Consider the following 19,440-nt stretch of genomic DNA (forward strand, 5'->3'; position numbering starts at 1 on the left):
TATTATTATTATTATTATTATTTATTATTATTTATTATTATTATTATTATTATTATTATTATTATTATTATTATTATTATTATTATTATTATTATTATTTATTATTATTATTATTTATTATTATAATAATAATAATTAGTAATAATAATTAACAACAATGATTAATAACAATAATTGATAATAATAATTAGTAAATAATAATTAATAATAATAATAGTAATAAGTAATAATATATGGATATATAATATATGTATAGTTTTGAACCAGCGCTAGCTCAGAGTGGGACGGAAGAAATAATGAACGATATGCCAATGATGATTTGGTATCACCTGGCATCTGACATCAACAAGCAAGCTGCTCAGTTCGACTTTGATTACAAATGGAAATCAAGTTTGTTTTCCTATTAAAGTTAAATAAAATGTTAGTGATCTGAAGACTCCAATCTGTTACGTAAAAGATTGCCCATTTTTCTTTTTTTTTCATTTCAAAGAATTTGTAATCATTATTCTCCATCTACAAAATATTTGGTTCGTTTACATTGAAAAATTAGATTATTAGTTTTATTTTTACGTAACAAATGATTTGACTAAGTAGTAATCAAAAATGCGCAGTGATGTTCAAATTTTAAGTGTTCCTAGATTTAAATTTAGAATTCTCTTATTATATTTTTACTCAGTATGTGAATGTGGGTGTTTGGAACTGGAAGCAAAGAAAGGTTTATGGAAGCAGCTCACATCACCGGACTACCCTAGTCATTATTGTAATTTGATGAAATGCCAATATCTAATAACCGCACCACAAGGATACATTGTTATTGCAAATATTACTGAAGTAGCTCTGGAGCCAAACGAAGATGTGCTGGCTATTTTCGACGGAAGTAATATAACCGATAGACGAATTAAAATGTTTGTTCCATTCTTCCTTTTCTTGTTCTTTTGGAATCAGTGATTCAAAAAATAATTGGAGGACGTTCAACTGTATTTACATTCAGAAATTGTCAAAGTGTACTCACACCTATCAATTTTATAATTCTTTGCTGGACTTAATAAATCTGTGTGCACTGAAATAGCCAAAATATCGAATCACGTTCGCATGATAAATTAATTTTGCAGTACCAGTGGAGTTGAAATTTTCACAGATTTATTAAGAAGCACTACTGAAACGATGACTGTTTACTTTGAAACTGATATCAGTATTACCAACAAAGGATTCGTCTTATACTACACTGCTGGTTTTCTTTTATTTCATCATCATTTCCCAGTACTAAATGTAAGAGGTGACGCAAAAGTTTAGCAGACTTTCGTGAAATTTTTTTTCTTTTCACATACAGGGCGCAAAAAATTCTCCAGTCGTTCTGAAAAACACTTCAATGCAAACAAAGGATTAGTTAACAGAAATATAATTAGATCAAATCCAAACAGACTAACAGTCAAGTCTTTCTTCCGTATTAAGACAACGTCTTTCCACACCGTTCCTAAGATGACAGGTGGAAGAGTACTTCACAATCATTTCTGGCTCAAATCGCGATTCCGAAAAAGTGCTATTTTACAGAAGAGGCATCAATAAATGACAGAAGCAACGTTCCTGACAAATTGGAAAGTTCCAAGCATTTGGGCATCATTTTCTGCACTTTACTTTTTCTAGTTACTGGCATTATATTTAGTTTAATTTATTACAAACAGCTGTTATGTTTCGCAAGCCGAAGAGGTCGCTGGTATAGTACTTCCGTAGTTGGATTTACCAACTTGTCACATGAAAATGGCTCGTAAGTTGTAAACAGTTTCATGCCTCTGTTATAATAATAGTCTGTAATAACTGTTCACAACAGATTATAGAAAATATCTTTACATCTACTTTATTCAGATCTTTAAAATATCTTTAAATATAGACTTTGCTTTTATGTTTCAGTGAAGAGACATCATCAAACAATTGGATATTTCAATGAAATGGAACATCCACAAAGTGTCAGCAGCACTTCTTTTCCGTGGTCAGATTCGATTAAATTATGAACTTTTTAATGAATGGAAGAGGAAGAGGGAGAAATGATTTCGCATTAAGGAACTAAACTTGACTTTCAACATTAAGCAATCTAGCATCTTGGATCTAGCAATCAAGTTGTAAAAATCTTTAGTTTGAAAAACAGGTAATGAATCCTTATTCAGAAGCAATCTCGTCTTGAAACACATTTTTACGTAAACAAATGTTGAATTTAATGAATTTTATTTTGCTACAGCTATTGATTTTCTTTTGAGAGTAAATATTGCCGTGTTATATCGTCAGCTTCCAGCAAACGGAAGTTCCACCGATAAATTTTCAGAGTAGAACCAATTTTATACTTATCCATGCTGCAGATATTGCAATCACTTGTATGCCTGATATTATCTTAAACTGGGTTTTAGATCTATTCAGATCAATCTATAATGCCATATTTCAATAATAGGCATCCGTCCACAACAGCATCAAAGTACGTAGCAGCAACTTGAAACTAATTAACTAATAAAAATGAAACATGGTGAACAGCAAAAAAGAAAAGTTGTAAGATTTAGACGAGATTTTAAATATATGAATTCAAACAAAAATTACAAAACCAACCCATATCTGCTACAGTTGATGCCTTTGAGGAACGTTCGTCCAAGGCACCATTTTGGACCTTTTACAGCTTCAGCAATGTCCAGTTTTTCTTTACTGACATGAAATGTTACCAAAAATTTTATGTCTTCGAATAATCCTTTTCCTCCCTCCTGAAAGAATTCTGATTTGTTTGGAAATTCAACAAGTTTTGAAGTCTAATTTTGTTTAAAATACATTTTACGTTTTTAATGAGCTGGACTTTTAAACTTATCGTAGACAGCATGAAAAGAATGTAGGAATTAAATAAAGCCGTTTAATATAGAATTCTAAGAATATATTAAAATTAAAAGTTACCATTACAGCGATGAACTTCATTTGTGGTGGTATGTTTCCACTTCCTTCCGATGGTGGTCCATCCATAAGAGCCTGAAGTTTAGTTCAGCTTAGTTTGGTTTTGTTCAAAAACCTTGATTCTCAATTCTCAGTTCATTGGCTGCGATGGGAACTCATTTCTAAGCTCATCATATATCAAGCAATATGAATGAGTTTCTTCGCGAACTTGGCGAACTCACTTTTTCATAATCTTCAAAATCAATGGGTCCAAAACGTTTCAGGAAATTGCGCGTTTCTGGACCTTCACAACTGAAAATAAACATTGGCCTGGTGTAAACTTCAACCCATAACCCAGGACGCATCTCATTACTACGGTAGAACTGTCGAACGTCTGGAAATAACGGAAGAGTTTATCAAGGGAAGTCTGAAAGTTTTTCGAGAAACTGTCCATTCCTGTAAAAGCCGGACACCTTTTTTGATGAAAGGAAGTTTGTTCCTTTTGAGGAAAAGTTGCTTCCTGAATCCACGAGTGCTCTCCACTAACGCAACAGTATCATCGATTGTATGCACTATCATATGAAATGTCCGGACGGAAGTATCATCTAACCAACAAGCTAACAAGTGCAACTTCGCTGGCGCATCCGAATAGTCCACCTTCTGAATTATAGCAGATTTGTTTTGCTGATAGGGAGAAATAAAAACAAGCATATGTGAGAACAATCTATACTAAAAGTCCAAAATCGGTTTGAATCAATAAGTCTTAGATTGGTCGATCTCGCATGTCAATATCAAACAGGCAAGTGAACAAAATAGTAAGGTGGTATTTCGAAGCTGCCTCCAAGCCTTTTCTAGCATTTATGGAAGGTCGGGCCACCTCTTGATTCCATTCGAATTTTTCCTCTCGGCTTTCTTTGTTTTCAAGTGAAAATTTTTGTTGCTCTTCGCTCTGAATCCATGGGTCCATCGGGATTTCCTCTTCTTCATTAACTACAATCCCCTTTTTTGTTAGAAAATCCTAAAAAAGACATGAAATGAAATACGAATTTCCAGCATTTCTGCCCGGAATAATTTGATATGACAACAATTCAACTCTTCATAGAAAAACATTAATGAACCCTGGTGTGATGATCGCAGGCAGTAATTCTGTATGTTTTTGAAAACAGATGGATATCCTTTGCGACATTTAAATCTGACCAATGCAAATAGTTTTGATCATAATTTCGATCTAATTTCGGTACTCTCTGATGAGTAAAAGTGCGATCCTGAAATAAAGAATAGACGCTACCAGTTAAAACAGTTCAATTCTTCCAATAGAAATTATTATGGAAAAACATGTATCGATTAAGAGCATGTATGTCAATCATAACGACAAATAATGAGATATATAATGAAAACAGAGAGGGTAAACAGTTCGATCTAAAGGTTACTTTTTAGAAAATCCGGTTAATTAATTAATTAGGAATAAGCACAAATAACGCGGGAAAAAAAGCTGAAGCAAATATGAACGAAAACAAAAATGGAATATGTGCTTTAATAAGAAATACTGTGTGATCGTTCAAATTGACTACTTGTTGGCTTTTATGAAATACAGTGCTATATTGAATATAAAGTAGAATCATTACCTGCAAAATGCTATTATTTGGAACATGTGGTTCAATGAGAGATATCGTATGATCGTTGAGGTGATAAAGTAGTTTCATTGGTTGTATGTGATGCAACTGATGATGAAAGTACGTTTCAGTGTCCGGTTCAAACGAATAACATTCAAACGACAAAACATCCGTTCTGTCACCCTCCATCTGTAGGCAGTCTATGAATAGTGAGCCACACCTAATATACCAAAGCGGCTAAAGATCAATTAGTAATTAATAAATAGTTGTAGGAAATGATACAATAAGTGATTGTTTGGAAAAATAAGCATTAGTTAAGCGTCTTGGCTCTTTTGAATAAAAGACAAGGAAAGGAAGCTATGATATCTGGATTCCTTATTATTCGAACATCAAGTTATTTCATATGGAATACTCAAGAAATATTACAAAAAGTGGTGAGAATCATGATAAACAAAGTTGCGGATTAATTTCAACTTAAATTAGTAAACAATAAGTAAGTAACAGTTTATCAGTGATTAGCATTGCATAAAATTTACATAAGTGGGTAAGCGAATTATCTATACAAATGGGTAAGCGGAAAAGTGTAGAAGTATACTTGAGAGAAGTTTCGTCGCTTGTAAAATGTCGTTCTATTAGCTTCTCTTCATCATCTTGATTGCCCTTTTCCGCATTCATTATTCGTGGCACCAACAGCGATGGTTTTTTGTACTTGAAGTCGGAATTTGTATTCAGCCCGGAATAAAAGTAATATTCAGATCAAAAAGTCCTCTCAATCTAAGTTGTACTAAAAACTTGATATGTCAAGAAGTTGCTGTAACTTCCCCATCCCCAAACATGCCAAACGACATATTTAATAGTGATAGTGAATAGTTGATTCAAAATTGCCCAGTACCAGTTTGAATTTTTTTTCCCTTCAATTCTAACATTATATATATATATAGTATTTTTGAGTTATTAACAGATAATAGCGACCATTTTTATGACATTCGTTATGTCTATCCCACAACTAAATATAAATCCTACAGAGTGCGATGTTTGTTGAACTTGTTAAATTAAAGGAGGGAGAGGCCATTCAAAAAGGCCTGTGATCGATGAAAAAAGCACAGTTGTATGCATGTAATTTATGGTAACCGAGCAAAGCAACCTCCCACTCTTGGCAATGGACTTCCGATTTGTGAATATTCAGCTCTTTCTGTTCGAAATCATCGTTCTCTCTTTGCTATTTTTCCAAATGAAATTATTGTCTGCTATAAACAGCTAGAATAATGACAGCCATTACGATTTCAAGAATCTGAAATTTAAGGGTTCCGGTCCCTTGTTAACGGGGAATTGAGACTGTCTTTGAAGCAAGGTTCCAACTGAGGACTGGAAAAATGGTAGTTTTAGGGAATTTTTGGAAACCTTGTTCAGAAGACCTTGGGAATTTTAAGAGAAATTTAGAAAATTCTGCAAACTAAGAAATTCATATAATACACATCCTTCGAAATTTTCTCGAATGGTAAAAAATTAAAATCTATCCAGAGGTTGGGGAGGCTATGTGGGAGAGGTTTCTTTGGCTCTCTTCATATTAGTGGAATTTTTAGAATCCACAAAAAAAATTTCCAGTTTTCCTAATCACAAAAAAAACCGCGCATAATGTTTGAGTCACCAGTTACCAAGGCTCGGTAAACTGAAAGTAAAACAAGTTTTACTTTGACTGAGGAAAACTTTTACAAATAAAATTTTTCTTCCAAAGAAGTAAAACCTTTTTCCAATTCTGGAAACTTGCAAAACCCGAAAATTTTATGTCTACCTAGCCTAATATACCAACAACAAGTCTTGTCAGCCATGAACACTGTTCTAAAAAAGTGAAACTTTTCGAACAACGAAAAATATCCTTTATTCACATTCCATACGCTTCCACTTTTCAAATCTTTTGTCTGATTCTGAAGTAACTCTGCAAATCCAACGATCACTGGAGGTAACTGATGTCGGGATAGGTAACCACAGTAGCTCACGTTTAAAATTATCTCAACGACATATATTTGAATCCACCAACTGCTAAGCATTAAGAAATGAGATAAAAAATAAATCTCGATAAACAGTGAGCTGTCCAACAATAAATAAATATCATATTTGGAAATGAAACTTTCACTAACAATCTATAACAGTGGTTCCCAACCTTTTCTTAGACTAGGGACCACTTTGACTTTTTATTTGCAACAGGAATGAAAAGTCTCAGAAAAATAAATTGTCAATTTGAAAATGACTCCAATCAAAAGTTTTAATATATTAGTTAAACACAGAATAACACTGTATAAAAAAAAGTCTATAAAAAAAGGAGGCACACAATTTTTGATGGTGGTGGACCACCGGTTGAGAACCACTAATCTACAAAATAATCTAGGGGAGTTTATCCTGACTGCACATCAACCGATGCTATTGCTATGAATTCAATGCCTGGCTGTTAATTACTAATTTAACGAATAATTTCTTTTTCATATGGCAGAAGTTAAAGATTTGATTTTTTTTCCCTTTTCAGTAACGTCAACCATAAACATTGGAATTACTTTAACTCACACGTGAAAATACGTGATGCCAACAGTAGATAAAATATCGCACAGCAAAGGCAATTCCAAAAATTCAGGTTTTTCTTTGATAGCTTTTAATTAATTTCGTGCCGAAACTTAATCAACATATCCTTCAAGTGTGCAATTCACCGGTAAAAACGAACACTAAGTATCACAATCACCATTCACTTAATCATCAAGGAACTGTGACCTTCGATCGCAACTGCTTCGAATATTAGCTCCGTGGTACTGAGTTATCAAAGCTTATTGAAAACGTTGCTATAAAGCGCAACAGTCAATAAGTACTAGACCAAACAGGTGCAAGGAAACAAACTGTAATATAAAATAAATGAAGTTGTTTGAGGATTCCTTCATTGAAAGTCTATTTCCATGATGGATTTACAATGTTTCACAACATTTACAGAAAATTCACATTCTGCAACCAGTTCCGAGATACAAATCTACCTTAAATAATCGATCTTTGCTACTCATAAGAAAAACGTAGATTCAAAAATGATATTTCGAGAAAAAAAATGCTATCATGTGAACAAAACACGTAGAAGAATATTGCTATTACTCTCAAATCTTCAAAATATGTACAGCAATTAACAAAACAACAACTGTTGAGATTACTGAATTCATATGAACTTTTGTGATGCAAAGAGCCAGGTTTCTAGATACTCCAAAAACTAAACTCGAAATGACTTAATCCAAGAAGTCATAGAGACTTAAAGAATAAATGCTAACATGGACAGGACTTTCTATGACTGTATTTTACTTCTTGCATATTCTACAAATTCATCAATCAAAACGGGCCATGCTCCTTCTGCATCGTAATTGTTGAAATCCGGTGCGATCATCAAAGAAAAATCCAACAGTAAGTTCCACGTATCACGTGGTATGCTTTTTACCTCCTGTATAGAAGTAGGGTGATTTACATACTTTGTCATTCGAAAAATAAAAAGCAAATTGTCTTCCAAGGTAAACACCACGGTAGAAAGCCCATTTTGTCACAATTTCATGTTCAGCTGACGACAGGCACCAGTTCCTACTTATGATCTATTATCAGATATAGCAAAATAATTTTAGTCCATTCCAAGCCTAAAAATTCCAAACTAGAACCAGAATAAGAAGCAAACCTTTTCCCGTAGGAAACTAGTCCATAAAGGAAGATAACCGAAGTTGCCGCCAAACACAATTTCCCAATAAGCAATTGCTGTTTCCACTTCTAGGATAAAGAAAAATTAGTGGACAGCACAAGTCTTCCACAGCACCACATCTGTTCTACTATTATCAGTGTCGAAATTAATTTCAATTGTTTGGCAGGACTAACGACGCGTAAAGATGAATTCAAAAACTTCGCTTTGATTTAAGATGAAACATAATGCTTTAGGCTTATATAAAGTTTACCGTTAATAAAATGGAATTACTGCAAATTAAGAGTAATTCATTCATCAACATTTTATAGGCTTACCCAATGTCCTCTGCGGGGATGCGCGAGCGTAATTGAAAGTAAACTGATAAAAATCTCGGAAAATGATAGGATTCCTGAGTTCCTCGCTTAGTGTTGGTATTTTTGCTTTTAATTTCTCCAAAGAATCTACTCTGAAAGATATGGGCTACCATATGCAAAAAAGTAAAATTACTTGAAATCAGTTTGTAAAACTACCTAACCGGCAAAAAAAAGTTTTTTCAGGTTTCAACTAGCATTCCTAGCTTAAACATCATTAAACCATCTAAAGGACACTGACTGATAATAATTTACTTTTTCGTAGCTTCCGCAAAGAACTAAGTCACTTTCATCATTTCGTGTAATCCCGTTAATTGTGAATAAAATCCCATAAAACAAGCATTCGTCATGTCAAAATTCAGTATAAGTTGCGGAATTAAGCACTGACTCCTTATTCTTTTCTGTTACCAAACAGATTAATATCAAGGGTAAATAATGAATCCATGATCGGAAATTACTCATGAATTATTTACAACTTATTACGAATTGAATCCATAATGTTAAGGAAGACACAAAAGTTTTACAATCAATGCAAATACTTCATCTCGTTGAGACCGGTACTGAATTCCTCCCAAGTAAACTCGCACTGCGTCTTTGCTTTGAGCTTCCATGCTAATATCAACACATTTCGATCAGCTGGATTTAAACCAAGATCTGTCAGGAAGCGCAGCATACCATGCGGCCCGATACATGAGGGATCATTGTCCTGTCTATCTGCAAATTAACCAGTAAATTTAAGAAATAAGGATATACAAATCTACGAATTATTCCGTTACGTAGATTCAATCTTTAAACGCTCTTAAAATCAAACTAATTATCATGGTAGTATGACGGAAGCTGGCATGATTTAAAACTCCTAATTTTATGATGGGATTACTAATTATATCCAAAATATCCGTAGCTTCGGTAAGCAGAAATGAATCAAAAAAGTACTATTTGCATATTTGAGGAAAAAAGCATGAAGACTTCTTTGGTCAACTATATCTGCCATACACATATACAATTGTGGATTCTGATAATAAGCATCGCAGGCCAATTCCAGATTCCAGTTCTGACTACTTAAACAGTGAATTGCCGTTTTTTCATTGCTTTGTGTCCACTGCATAAAATTTCGCACCTGAAACATGAAAATTTTTGCGCTTTATTATCATTGTGTGACCAGTTTCCGTGAATATCAATGCTAATAATTCTCAGAACCAAAACTGAGAAGCGATTCCTCCGATTAATTCCCCGAGCCAAGGCTGAGAGGTAGTTCTTCCACAGGTATTAGTTGAATTACAGCTATGGTTTAAAACCAAGCACAGTAAATGCAAGTCTCACAAACAAATTTGTTTTTAATCTATTTTATTCTCAGCAGTTGATGAATACACTGCTGAATTCCTAATTATCTCCCAAACCAAACCAGCTCTTTGTAAGAAACCGTTGTTTTCGTACAAATTTGACCACTCAATACAGAACACCATCGGGAGTGGCGCTAATACATGCTAGGCAAGGTTGTACATTGACCTCTGAAATGCCTTGCCTTAACTAGCCAAAAGTAAGCGACACTGTCTTCTCCGCTTGTTTGAAACTTATCCGTACTTCGAGATCACCTAGCCGTTGTCCATTCCTACAATGTCCAGTGGGAATGCACAATCAATCACTTTATCTTAAAAATACTTTTAGAACTTTCAGCCAATAATTTCTGCCGTCTTATATTTACAACAGCAAATACTGTCATCTTTGTCATTTGGATATTTGAATTAATAGCATTATCCATGGCTGATTAATTAAATCAATAACTATTGCACTGATAAGCCATGAGCATCATGAATTATTTTCGACCATACAGATAGGAAATTCATAACATCTACGAGGATTAATATCATGAAAAAAAAAAACGATCTTTTCGAACTAATTTCGTATAAATGAAAGTAAAACAAGAAAATCCAAAAACCCGTTTATCTAATTTCCGAAATTAACAATTGATGGTGTAAATGGATACATTCACAGAGACTAAACGTGTTTATTTTGTTTTTTGGAATGACCAACCTTGTCTCGTTGAGCAGTTTTCAGTTTGTTCATGGCAGAATGGCTGAGTTTGGCACGCTTCAATGACTGAGCCACAGTGAAGGATTTTTAGGAGCAATTAGAATCGGTGAGAAATTCTGAAATTAATCAAATGAGTCTATGCTAGTACAGAAATGTAAGGAAGCATTCCCATCGTCACATCGCACCAGTGCTTTGCGGAATATAATCGAAATAATTCTAAAAGTTAAAATTGACATAGAGACATAAGAGGAGAGAAAGAAAGCTTTTAGTCTGTATTTTTCAAAGGCATTTCATTCAAGTGACGCTATTCGACGTGATTTATTCATTTACATGACTCGGTGACCTTTCTATATGAAACAAATTCAGACTCCAAAAAGTCATCTTTACTCAAATGTCGCGCAGTCCATAAAGTTGATGTTAATAAAAGGACACAGAAGTAGGGAGGAAAAACTTTCTAATCTTTCACAGCGAACTAAGAACATTCCACAGTTGCCTGTAACAATACCTACCAATGACCAACCAAACCCGAATTGACCTCTGACTCTCATCCCCCCACCAGTCCATTATAGTTGTCGCACATGTTTTTAATACGGCCTTTCAAATAGAATCGTTGCACGGGATAGCTGGAAGGAAGGGATGTTTCAGATATCAAGGGGGTTGCTAATGGCTGACCTTTTGGCAGGAAGAGATGGACTGTAAGGAAGCCTTGATGGAGATGGGACGATGGCGAGGAAGCTTAGATGAGATGTTGGCTTTAGCAGAGTCGATCAAACGGAATATCGAACACAGCGGTTGGGAAGAACGAATGCGTAACCTGCTGGATTATATCCATCAGTTGGATCGGGAAGCAACTATTGAGACTGAAGTGTTGAAGGAGATACAAGGTCACGGGAGCAGTGAAGTCATAGACACATCGCGAGATCGCTTCCGGAAACGGTTATTTTCTAATTGCTTACAAAGAAGCTTGAAGGATGCCAAGAAGTATTTATTACTTCATGGAATTTCGTAATGGAAATTCAAAGTAGTTGAGTTTAAAACTTAATTCGTTCGTTTTTAAGGATAGAAGAAATCGGTTGGGAACAGCCGAATAAACGAGGCGAAGCGGCGGATAGGATAGAGGCTTTGCGAATAATCGAAAAAGCGAACACAACTGCTACTGTTCAGGTGGAGAGAATTTATTATTCGAGAAAAGATCCCTACACTAAGCAGGACATCAAGGATCCAGTGCAGAATAAAGTATGTTGATCACTCTGTGACTTTTGTGACTGTTGGGGACTGTAAGCTATTGGCTACATATCACAGTATTATAACTGTATTCTTTTCGTCACGTACCACATCGCTGATTTTTCGCCATTCGATGCCGCTACCATTTGCCTGTATAATTAGCTTCTAATTCCGGAACTTTGGCTGTTGTAAGTTGGAACATTTTGTTATGTTAACTTCAGTTCAATTTTTTTTTTTTCAGATCTGCAAGCATGTTTATGATCGAGCATCGGTGCTAGCTAATATTGGCGAATGCAAGAAACGACGTCTGTTGTGTGAGTGCCCCGTTTCGGGTTGTACAAATAAAAAGGCCTTAACAATGACCGATATGGTGGCATTCCCGAAATTTTACGATTGTCTTAAGGATTAGTGTATATTTGATGACGTTGCTCGTATTTCTGACATTTGCTTGGACATGTCGTCTAATTAAGGAATTTGACGTTATAAAAATGAGGACTTTGTAGCTTTTATAGTCCATTTCTTGATAACCAAATAATTATGTCTTCATCTACTACTATCATTTCACTACCATTTTATCCGGTACGTTGATTTGCTAAAGTAAATTTATTTTGACATGCTTTTCGAAATGTTTTGTCATATTATTCGTTATTTGTCATTTCTCGAATTGCTTTTTCGTATTTCACGGACGATTCAGGTCTTTGACAATGAAAACTCTCATGAAAGGCGCTATCCAGGTTGTTGTACTTGGTAGCTTTAATAGTATTATATTATATTTAACTGCTTAGAATATTACTGCAAGTTTTCGTTTCTGTCCTTCACGCGGAAATTTTCGAAACGGGGAAAGGATGCGTCCTTCATGTCGACCTCAGAGTTTGGATGATATTTAAATTTTGTTCATAAAATTTTTCAATTCTCGTCTCGCAATTTCTCTGAAGTACCTGACTTTATATGTAAACTGGAGTTACAAACATAAATGGCTTTCCTCGGGATGCAAAACACGAATTAAGACCCAAATTTTCACGATGTTTCAGCAAACCGAGGAATGGTTTGCCGCATTTACTTGCCCAGTGAAAAACGATAGTAATGTCCTGTGGTTCCTTGTACATGTGACAGTGTCTGGTAGATATCTTTGGGGAGATGGTATGATTAACAATGAACTGCATAAACTCGGTAAAGAACCTGGATGGAAATGTTACTAATATTCAGCTGTTTGAGAACAGAACTTATCCTCTACAAATATACGAACGAATTGTCCATTTTCCGAATGTAAGAAGAAAATAAATGAATGACAGGTTTGCCAATATACTCGCGTTCGGATACAGTCCAGCGGATATCACTTAAAGTTGCACGTTTGGTTCATAACAGATTCCGTGAATTGAAAATTAATCTCACCTTATTAAAATAGAGATGTACGCGGGAAAAACAAACAAAAAATTCGGAGTTTATTCCACAAAACACATATATCTCTTATATATGATTTCAACTGGCGGTAGGTGTGTAGTGGAGTATTCGGTAAATGGTAACTTTGCTGTGGTATAGCGGGTAACCGTGAAACACCACTCGGAGGATCTCTTCCCGGCGTACATGTGTTCACAGGTCGTTAATGAGTTATTCCTGAAAAGCCCGCTGCATTATGTTAGAAAATAGACTCTCTTTTCCGTAAAAGATTGGTTTCCGCACTATAAACCAAATACGATAATGTTCCAGTATGTAGGAACAGTGCGTTTCATGCATTCACGTCAACTTAAATTATTAACCCTTTATTAAATTCGTCAATTTAAATTATTAACCTTGTATTAAATTCAGGATTGACCAGTAAAGCTTCATTTCTTTTAATACAGAATTGCATTTTCAAATTCACATCATCTTAGAATTTGTTCTTTCTTGATAGTGCATCATTTTTTGTATCCGTGTTCGTCTGCTCAACCCAATTTTACATTTCTTTCAAATTTGGAATCTGCTGAATTAACTATAGTTATTATGGTGTGGCTTTAGGAAACATTACAGTGGCAAGAGTAAGTCAGTGAGAACAATTAAGTGTTTCTCCCAAATCTTTGCAATTTCCTATGGGTCTCTTGCCATTCAAGGCTATTATCCATTCTCCTTCTAATGCTTTCTTGAAAAAACAACCGAAATTTCAATGTATCGCATCGTTCACTGTTAAACAGATCATGAGGAACGGGATCAGCAGTGGAAGAAAAACCATGGGTCCACCGGCAAAAACATGGATGTACTGACATGGACATAATGGAGATTGTCTAACTGTCACACATCTACTTCTTTGTTCACTCCGTTGAATGTATTCCATTTCAAAAGCCATTAAACTGACAATAATGGTTGCTGATCAAAAAATTCAGGAATTTTCCCCTTCCAAATGTAAGTAATAAGCACGAATGATGTAAATCTGTGCAAGGAGCTTGAGATTATGATCGTGTTAAAATTAATTGTGGCTTACATATAGCATAATTGTTGACCTTCAAAAAGGTCAAATCTGTGCTTCTTCCCGACCGAACCATCTGATTCTTGACTAATTAATTATTGACTATCGTTATTGGCTATCCAATGACTATTGTTAACTAAATATATTTATAGCTGTGTATTCCGTATTATTTTAAGATAATGTGTGTGGTTTTTTCATGTTGTGGTCGTTTGACACCATCAGTTGGCAAGTAGTTTATTCGTTGGGAATTGAGAAAAATTAAACACATGTATCTTTCATTCCTGAAGTATTAATTGCTTTTTTCTATATTTTGTACTTCATTTTTAGGTATTACATGATCGTGGAGACTGAGGATTTATAGAGTGGTTTTTCCAATGCAATGCAAAAAGAAAAATATCAAAATTTTGTCGCTGGATGGGGCGCAGGCTTTGTTGAAACTTTACTATTATATCCTCAAAATAAAGTGATATTTCGTCAGCAACTGCAGGGTGTTCCTGCAAAGGAAGTTTTTGAGCAGGTTGGTTCAGCTGGCTTCACAATTGGCTTAGAATGATACTTGCTTCATCCATTTACTTCGAAAAAACAATGAGTATATCAAAAATTGGAGTGATTATGCTTTGTATTCATGAGTAATTTGTAATGAAGTGCTTTTTACAACTGCATATTTCGAATATTTCGAATTTGAAACCACCAAATTCCGCTCTCATCATATCAATTTATGAATTACTGTCTTTTTAGATGTCATAAGTGTAAAGACAATTGTGTACTGGAGTATTTGGAATGAAATCGACATATTGTTAACTGAAGCAGTTGATATTTTATATACATGAATTATGGAATGAAGTTAAAAAATGGCTTATTTTCAGTTAAGAAATGAAGGTTATTGGATGTTATACAGAGGAATACTTCCACCTCTTATACAACGAACAACGACACGATCGGTAATGTTTGGAATGTTTGACAAATTTCATCGCTATTTTGGCTGTTCGGAATGTCAAACAGCGCAGACTCGTGTTGTATGCTTTGCATTTGCTGCATTTATGGGTTAGTCATTAGTAATCTTCATGACTTTGTATTGTTTGTGTCTTACGCTGCAGGGACAGGATTTGCTTTTGTTTCATTTGATTTTGCAGTTTTTTTTTTCGAAAGATTTTTGTTAATGTTAAGTAATAAGTTAGCACTCATCACTACTTAGTTGCAGATAGTTTAATGGTAATGTGTTCTATCAGATTTCGGTATTTTAGCAGGTGCGGTTGAGGCTATTACATGTCCACTGGAGCGAACGCAAGTCCTTTTGCAGTCACCGAAGTACAATCAGTGCTATCAAAATACAGTTCATGCTTTCAAAGAACTTGCTAAGGTTATTTAATTTTGTGTTTCTGCCATTTGTAGTTATTTTAAATACAATTTAAGATTTAAAAGAAGCGGTATTTATCATTCTGATTTGTCCAGTATGTCATCGTAAGGTAAGTGTATTAGTACTTTTTTCTATCAGTAACCATTAGCGGACATTATCTGCTATTTTTCTGATCTGGCGAAATGTAATTACTCTTTGCTTTTTGAAATCTTTATTTATTAACTTATTATGTTTTTATATGTTCCGGATTTGCGGAAGTTTTTGAAACAGTAAAACGATGGATTCTATCTATATTGCCTGCAGAGGATTTTTTATAATTCAAACAGGAGATTTGATTGTGGCACATGTAGAATTTGATTGTTATTCGTTTTAGATTGGAGCGAAAGAATTGTACCGCGGGTTCACAGTTGTATTGTTGAGAAATGGATCAAGTAACGTTCTTTTCTTCTCGCTTAGGAAACCATTCCGTGATTTAGTTATTAATTGTGATCAGCAGTACATACCTCGCTATATCAGCGATAGGTGAGTTTGTTTAAGGAACTGAAATTATTTAGTTCTCATTGTAAAGAAGGTAGCAATAAAATATTAATTTTTAGGACACCAAAACAGTTGGTGACATTTATTGGTGATTTCATATCGGGTGCTGTACTTGGTGCTTCTATATCATCACTCTTCTTCCCACTAAATGTAGTGAAACAGCGAATGCAGAGCACTGTAAACAGTCCGTTTTTATCAGCTTGGACAGTTTTTCAAGTTATTTGGATCGAACGGAATGGTTCGTTCCGGGAACTGTTTCGTGGAATTACTCTCAACTATACAAGGTATTTATGTTAATTTTCTTTAGAAATTTGTTACGCGTGTTGACATAAAGAATGATTTAGTACAAAATATCCTCATGTAACTTGTATGAGACTTCAATCGTGCATAAAAAGTATATATGGACTCATGTTGGAAGGGGAGTGTCGGGTTTTGGTAGTGCAGTGGTTATTCTGTGATGTATTGGTTGGGGTGTAGATGTTCGGTCCCTCCAGGCTCTCATTTCATGGCAATGAAGATACGTTGGTCCGTGTTTCCGACATGTGTATGACGTTATCTTAATCCCAGCATTCTGAGCCATGTGAGTGGGTGGGCATCAGAAGGGGTTTCGGTTCGCGCTTGGTTGGACGTTTGAACTCCTAAATTTAAGGCAAAACTGAAGGTTTGGGAAAGAGGGACGTTGATTCATTTGGCGAGTTTTGCGAACTTAATGTGTAACATGGTGGCATCCGTGGTAAGGATGCATTTTCATTATGGTGAATTTCAGGTCGCTATTATCATGGGGTATTACTAACTCTGTCTATGAGCTCCTTCAACATTTGTTTACAAAGTAAAGTTGTTGTTTTATCCTTAGATTGAATGTGTTTCTCTCTTTGTGATACTGTTTCTGTAATTGAACTATAAAATACTCTGTATGATTTTTGCTATTTCATTTTATTTCCTTTCAAATATAATTTGAGCTACACAAATGATATAAAGTTCTAGGAATTTTAGAACTTTCAACACTTTTCCGGGAGTTGTGTATGTACGAATCATTTACGAATCATTATTGGGACAAGTAATCTGCCCACAGACTTAATGCTATGTAGAGCGTTAAGTTTTTAACCTGTCCACAGTCTTTCGAAAAGACATTTAATGAGAATGAGTTAAATTTGGGTCGGTTCAAAAATATTTATACTGTTATATGATATCCACTTTTTGCTACATGTTATAGATAAGAGAATTTTTCAAGTTTCTCATCATTTTTTACGTGTATATATTTGTAAATCCTTTATTCTGATAAATCTTTATGTTAACGTCCTCAACGGGTAAAGACACGAAAGTCCGGTTTTCCTGTATTTCCATTAAAAATTCTTATGATTGTAGTTGTTCCCTACATATGTACAGAAAAATTTTCTTTTTGAATTTTCACTGTGTGGCAGTTGTTTCCATGAAGACTCTATATCTTAAATTGTCCTGTACTGATCATCTGTTTCAAGGAAGAGATTTTCTCAGAAAAGCTAGTGCTTGCAGTTTATTTATTTAGAAACTGCTTTTGTTGAACAGTTTACCATTGTTCTAAAAAGATCTCTAGTCACTGTCGTGGATTTGCTCACTGTCAGCATGCAATTACAGTGTTCTTTCATGCAGCGTCAAAGCTTGGAATGCATTTATTCTTTATTCTTTTATGCGAATATATAGATTTATTTCCGTTCATACTTCTATATTCGAAACATGATTTTTTTTCATGACTTGTCAGTGTCAGTAGTAGGCTTCCCACTGTAACCCTTTTTGTCTCGAAAGTATACGCAGCGTTTAGTTATTAGTACTTTTATCATATTTATTTATATAAATAATGAAAAAGGCGGAATTCCGAAAAGGCTATTGTTCATGACCTTGTCTGAATTATTGCCTTCCTTTAACTTAATTTTTTCCATTATGCCATTTAAAACATTCAAACCTAGAATTTCAGCTAGGTTATGTTTAATCTCCATGAAGCAATATTGCTGCTTAGATTATGGAGAGTGGATTTCTAAGGGAATTATGATATTATTTGAGTGTGTGGGAAATGAACTTTTATCAGTACAATAAGCCAAAATGGCGCTGAAACGTCAAGAAGTTCAATAACTCGTGGAGAAAGGAGGATTACATATCCAGTGAAGTGTTTTGATACTTATCCTTCATGAAATATTCATAGCAATTCATGAAATTCTCGGAGTTGATTAGAACTCAGCGGTGACTCCGGAGTCACAAGTACTTGAAGACCCAGCAAATTTTTAAGAGGAGACTCACTGGCAATGAATGCGCCACAAATATTTTTGAGAAGGCTTGTGGATAGTCTCGATTAACCCACTGAGTAAGGCCACTATCGATAATTCCTTCCATTACTGACTGTCAAAGTAAAGGATTATTTCTGCTGTCAATTTGTCCATTATATGGTTCCCATGGTGACTCGTCCAGTAACTCACCCGTTTCTGTTTTCTTTCTTCGCTCCTACAATTCATTTATGATCTAACTGTGACTTTACTTAAATCATATGAATTTCCTAAGTCTAAGTTGTGCTAGACTGTACCAAATTACGCTATTGCCAACACCTATCACTGTTATATAATATGCATAAGTTATCCCGTTTGACATAATGTTAAGGATTTGTTTGTGATGATTAGAAATTTCTATTGCAGTCAGTCAAAGTTTTCAACAGAGATTCCTGTATATGTTATAATTGGAAAGGAAGAAGAGAAAGTAAAAAACTGCTTCTTTCAATGGACCTCTTATAAATGCAAGGTGGACATAATTTTATTTTGGCTGGCATACGAAATCTGTCTAGAGCAATGGTGGGCAATAAATTTGTCCAAGAAGTCACATGAGAAATTGGAATTACCGTATCCGTCGTATACATGTACGTATATATATACTATTCTTTCATAAAAAACAGTAAATAGAATACTGTGATGGATTCACTGAAAATGTGGAGGATCTAATTGCATCATTATTTTTAATGTTCAGATGATGAACTTGTGATGAAAGACCAATGGACTTTAACATTGAAAGATTTTGGCTGGCATACCAATTTATGATATGACAAATGAAAAGTAGATAAAAACTTGGGGAATCACTACATAAGAGCAGCATTGATTGAAAATTGTGGAAAAAACAAAACAAAACAAAGATAGATTGTATTCAAAAACACCAAACTGGACATTCCCAACTGAAAAAGAAAAGGAACCTGGTCAATATATGGTCAGATACTAAGAAAACAAAGTGGAGAAATGGAATTGAAATGAAAAGAAGAGATAAAG

At 34.6% G+C, this 19,440-nt stretch overlaps 5 protein-coding genes across 5 annotated transcripts; 3 read left to right on the plus strand and 2 right to left on the minus strand.

Moving 5' to 3' along the window:
* Window positions 1-248: 248 nt before the first annotated feature.
* Window positions 249-948, plus strand: LOAG_16527 (hypothetical protein; the record flags this gene model as incomplete). Its single annotated transcript, XM_020449181.1, has 2 exons — window positions 249-390; window positions 677-948. The coding sequence occupies 2 exons, from the start codon at window positions 249-251 to the stop codon at window positions 946-948; spliced, it is 414 nt and encodes a 137-aa protein (XP_020307371.1).
* A 1,631-nt stretch (window positions 949-2,579) lies between these two features.
* Window positions 2,580-4,703, minus strand: LOAG_16528 (hypothetical protein; the record flags this gene model as incomplete). Its single annotated transcript, XM_020449182.1, has 7 exons — window positions 2,580-2,741; window positions 2,926-2,997; window positions 3,144-3,295; window positions 3,375-3,561; window positions 3,779-3,919; window positions 4,020-4,166; window positions 4,527-4,703. The coding sequence occupies 7 exons, from the start codon at window positions 4,701-4,703 to the stop codon at window positions 2,580-2,582; spliced, it is 1,038 nt and encodes a 345-aa protein (XP_020307372.1).
* Window positions 4,704-7,062: 2,359 nt separating this feature from the next.
* On the minus strand, window positions 7,063-10,728 carry LOAG_16529 (hypothetical protein). The gene is made up of 7 exons (XM_020449183.1): window positions 10,605-10,728; window positions 10,096-10,182; window positions 9,507-9,690; window positions 9,113-9,287; window positions 8,538-8,668; window positions 8,203-8,291; window positions 7,063-7,977 (listed from the first exon to the last, which is right to left on the minus strand). Exons 3-7 carry the CDS (start codon window positions 9,676-9,678, stop codon window positions 7,825-7,827), a joined length of 720 nt encoding a protein of 239 aa, XP_020307373.1. The 5' UTR covers window positions 9,679-9,690; window positions 10,096-10,182; window positions 10,605-10,728; the 3' UTR covers window positions 7,063-7,824.
* A 499-nt stretch (window positions 10,729-11,227) lies between these two features.
* Window positions 11,228-12,704, plus strand: LOAG_16530 (hypothetical protein). The gene is made up of 3 exons (XM_020449184.1): window positions 11,228-11,540; window positions 11,663-11,840; window positions 12,070-12,704. Exons 1-3 carry the CDS (start codon window positions 11,293-11,295, stop codon window positions 12,235-12,237), a joined length of 594 nt encoding a protein of 197 aa, XP_020307374.1. The 5' UTR covers window positions 11,228-11,292; the 3' UTR covers window positions 12,238-12,704.
* A 1,474-nt stretch (window positions 12,705-14,178) lies between these two features.
* Window positions 14,179-17,176, plus strand: LOAG_16531 (hypothetical protein). The gene is made up of 7 exons (XM_020449185.1): window positions 14,179-14,204; window positions 14,596-14,785; window positions 15,135-15,312; window positions 15,513-15,628; window positions 15,999-16,147; window positions 16,222-16,446; window positions 16,929-17,176. Exons 2-7 carry the CDS (start codon window positions 14,648-14,650, stop codon window positions 16,993-16,995), a joined length of 873 nt encoding a protein of 290 aa, XP_020307375.1. The 5' UTR covers window positions 14,179-14,204; window positions 14,596-14,647; the 3' UTR covers window positions 16,996-17,176.
* Window positions 17,177-19,440: the final 2,264 nt, after the last annotated feature.

This window comes from Loa loa (assembly GCF_000183805.2).
Source record: "Loa loa unplaced genomic scaffold supercont3.6, whole genome shotgun sequence".
Lineage (NCBI taxonomy): Eukaryota > Metazoa > Nematoda > Chromadorea > Rhabditida > Onchocercidae > Loa > Loa loa.